This window comes from Condylura cristata, unplaced genomic scaffold, assembly GCF_000260355.1.
Source record: "Condylura cristata isolate star-nosed mole 26May11 unplaced genomic scaffold, ConCri1.0 scaffold00086, whole genome shotgun sequence".
NCBI classification, from domain to species: domain Eukaryota; kingdom Metazoa; phylum Chordata; class Mammalia; order Eulipotyphla; family Talpidae; genus Condylura; species Condylura cristata.
The window spans coordinates 88,279-90,120 of NW_004567187.1; the positions used below are offsets into that span (position 1 = coordinate 88,279).

A 1,842-nucleotide genomic window follows, 5' to 3' on the forward strand; every position below is an offset into this window, starting at 1 on the left:
GCGGGCGCCAGCCACGCGGATGGTGAGCAGCTGCACGGGCAGGTTGGAGTCGGGCGAGAGCTCGTGTTGCTGCGCGGCAGTCACTGTCAGGTGCACGTCCTGCTGCTGGGCCACGCGCACGTGGTAGGTGGTCACCTTCATCACCCACGTGTCCGTGACGATCACCCGGGCGCCCGGGGCCCCCGTGGCAAACTTGTCGATGCGCCTGAACTCGGTGTTGATGGAGGCGGCCACAGCCCGCCAGCCCGACTGCGGGAGGGCGTACAGGGCCAGGGTCCGGGCCAGCGGGTGGTGGGCCCAGTGGTCCCGCGACCAGTGGTAGACGAGGATGCCGGCGACGGAGGGCAGGGCCAGCGCCAGAAAGAGGAACAGCCGCCAAGCCTCCGGGGCCTGGCCAGGCGAGTAGAGGCGCTTCTCTGAGGCCGCGAAGCACATGCCCACGTAGTAGCCTGCAGGGGACAGGTGCGCCTCAGCCGCTGGGCCCAGGAGGGTCCCGCCCCAGGTCTGGCACCTCCGCCTCGGTCAGCTCCCAGGGCCAGCGCGGCCGCGGGCCCAGGGCAGGAGGCTGACCCCCTTGTTGCTGGCCCACAGCCACAGTGCCCTCAGCGGGCATGTCAACACGCCGCTGACCTCGGGGAAGAGAAGCAGCAAAACCCATGAAGAAAGCCCAAAAGGACTGAGGCTGCGGCATCAGCAGACACCCCACGGCTCCCCGGCCCCATTGCGGGGCCAGATCCTGGCCTCCTGACCGCAGGCCTGGGAAACAGCAGGCCCTCAGGAAGGCGCCCCCCAGGAAGCCGACTAGCCGCGGCGGAGGAGAGGACTGCAGTCGGGCCCAGCGGCAGTGCTGAACTTGCAAAGCACCAGAAACGCCTGCTGCAAAGCTGCTGAGACTTAAGGTCACTTCAAAGCTCCAGCGTGTGCCCCCAGGCTCCTGGAGCCACTCGGGGCCCTAAGTCCAGCCCCGCAGAGCTGGTGAGAAGGCACTGACGCTGGTTCCTGGACAGCCCGGCCTCTGGGTCGGGCCCTCCGCCCTCGGCTGGCCCAGGCGACGTGGCCACCCACTGGCCCCGTCTCCGCCCTGCTGGGCTCCCTTCCCCAGTCTTCCCAGGAGGCGGCGCCCCTTTCTCCACCATGCCACCCCTCCCCTGCCCTGCCCTGAGGTCAGGCCCTGTGTCCACAATCGCGGGAGCAACAGGTCCCCCATGTTCTCAGACCTACTCCTGTCCACAGGTCCCAGGCACCCCCCTGCACCCCACTCCCCCTGCACCCCACTCACTAGCCAAACTCTGGCACCCAGACAACTGCCTGTGGCCCAGGTGGCCAGCACCACGGCCACCCGGCTCTGGGGGCCGTTCCCCTAGGCCGCAGGACCAATGCAGGGCTCCCAGCCGCCCCGCCCTCGGCCACCCTTCCCGCTCCTGAGCTCCTGTGCCCAGCCAGTGGCCGCCTGCTGACCGGCCGGGCCTTCCGCCCCCCGGGAGCAGACGCCAGGGCTCGGCGGGCGAGCCCGGCCCTCACCGAGCGGCAGCATCGAGTGGCACAGCAGCGTGGCGGCTGAGCGGCGCAGGTGGTAGCCCACGAAGGCAGCGTCCTCGCTGCCCAGCCAGCCGGACAGCAGGTTCTGCACCGTGAGCCCGGCCGAGTGGAACTCGGTGGGAGTGAACACGAAGCACACGGCGAACACCAGGTAGGCCAATGTGAAAGTGACCTCGGGACTGTCCATCGCGCCGCCGCCGCTGCCACCGAGCAGCCGTTCCGCGGACCCCCGCGCCCAGGCTCCGACAACAGACCTGACCCCCCTCGCCCCGCGGTCCTCGGCCCGCGGCACCGCCTCCGCGC

At 70.3% G+C, this 1,842-nt stretch overlaps 1 protein-coding gene across 1 annotated transcript in view; it reads right to left on the bottom strand.

Annotated features, from left to right (window-relative positions):
- Nucleotides 1-1,836, bottom strand: part of TMEM129 (transmembrane protein 129, E3 ubiquitin protein ligase) — a 5,130-nt gene extending 3,294 nt beyond the window's left edge. The window contains exons 1-2 of the mRNA XM_012734877.1: nucleotides 1,522-1,836; nucleotides 7-449 (exon numbers count right to left, since the gene is read on the bottom strand). Coding sequence (XP_012590331.1) covers nucleotides 7-449; nucleotides 1,522-1,726 — 648 coding nt within the window. The 5' untranslated portion in view covers nucleotides 1,727-1,836. The remainder of the gene's footprint in view (nucleotides 1-6; nucleotides 450-1,521) is intronic.
- Between the last annotated feature and the right edge of the window lie 6 nt (nucleotides 1,837-1,842).